We start from the raw sequence: 801 nt of genomic DNA, 5'->3' as shown, positions 1-801 counted from the left end.
CTATCTATCTATCTATCTATCTATCTATCTATCTATCTATCTATCTATCTATCTATCTATATCCATGCATGTCATGTCAACATTGTGTCTCCATGTCAGCAAAGGCAGGGGAGCTGAACTCTAATGCTTTTGCAACCAGATTTTCAAAATAAAAGGCTACATATTTCGCATGCTTTGACACTTGTGATTCTGTCTGTTCAGGTCTCTTTCTCTGAATCGGGGTCTCTCGGAAACTCCTCGGGCAGCGACGTGACTTCTTTGTCCTCTCAGTTACCGGACACCCCCAACAGTATGGTACCCAGCCCGGTGGAGACGTGAAACTGGGCCCCTCAGACCCATCGCCCCCCCCCCCTTCTTGCAAGGACAATTGCAGCATGATCCCGGTCCCTTGCATGTGACCAACTCATCACATCGCCCAAACTACAACGGAGAGTTTTTTTAATTTTTTAATTTCATGACATGGAGGGGATGGAACCAGGATAGCCCCGATTGACTCCGATTTTTGTGTGGAGCTTTCATTGACAAAAACTAAGCAGAACAATTATTGCATGACGTGATACGGAGAGAGCTGTACAGAAGACCTCCTGATGGATATACCAAACCTTCCCTCGAAAACAATTTGGAAACATTTACGTGTCGAAACACATGGACATTCTGCGACTTCCTTGTGATATTGTGTCTTGTTTCTTCAACATGAGAATTTTTTGATACATTTATTGCGTTGTCGAGTCCCGTTGACTCTGTGTCTTAAGGTCAGAGCATGATAATCTGCAAATTATTCGTGTTGTAAAATACTTTATC

General features: G+C 43.3%; 1 protein-coding gene across 3 annotated transcripts in view; it reads left to right on the top strand.

Moving 5' to 3' along the window:
- LOC116383149 (insulin gene enhancer protein ISL-3) overlaps nucleotides 1–318 on the top strand; it is a 4,225-nt gene extending 3,907 nt beyond the window's left edge. For all 3 annotated transcript variants that reach the window (XM_031846749.1, XM_031846748.1, XM_031846750.1), the window contains one exon: nucleotides 202–318. In XM_031846749.1, coding sequence (XP_031702609.1) covers nucleotides 202–318 — 117 coding nt within the window. The remainder of the gene's footprint in view (nucleotides 1–201) is intronic.
- Nucleotides 319–801: the final 483 nt, after the last annotated feature.

The sequence above is a fragment of the Anarrhichthys ocellatus genome, unplaced genomic scaffold (genome assembly GCF_004355925.1).
Source record: "Anarrhichthys ocellatus isolate YVR2014 unplaced genomic scaffold, GSC_Weel_1.0 scaffold6, whole genome shotgun sequence".
NCBI lineage: Eukaryota > Metazoa > Chordata > Actinopteri > Perciformes > Anarhichadidae > Anarrhichthys > Anarrhichthys ocellatus.
This window is presented reverse-complemented; position numbering and strand designations above follow the sequence as displayed.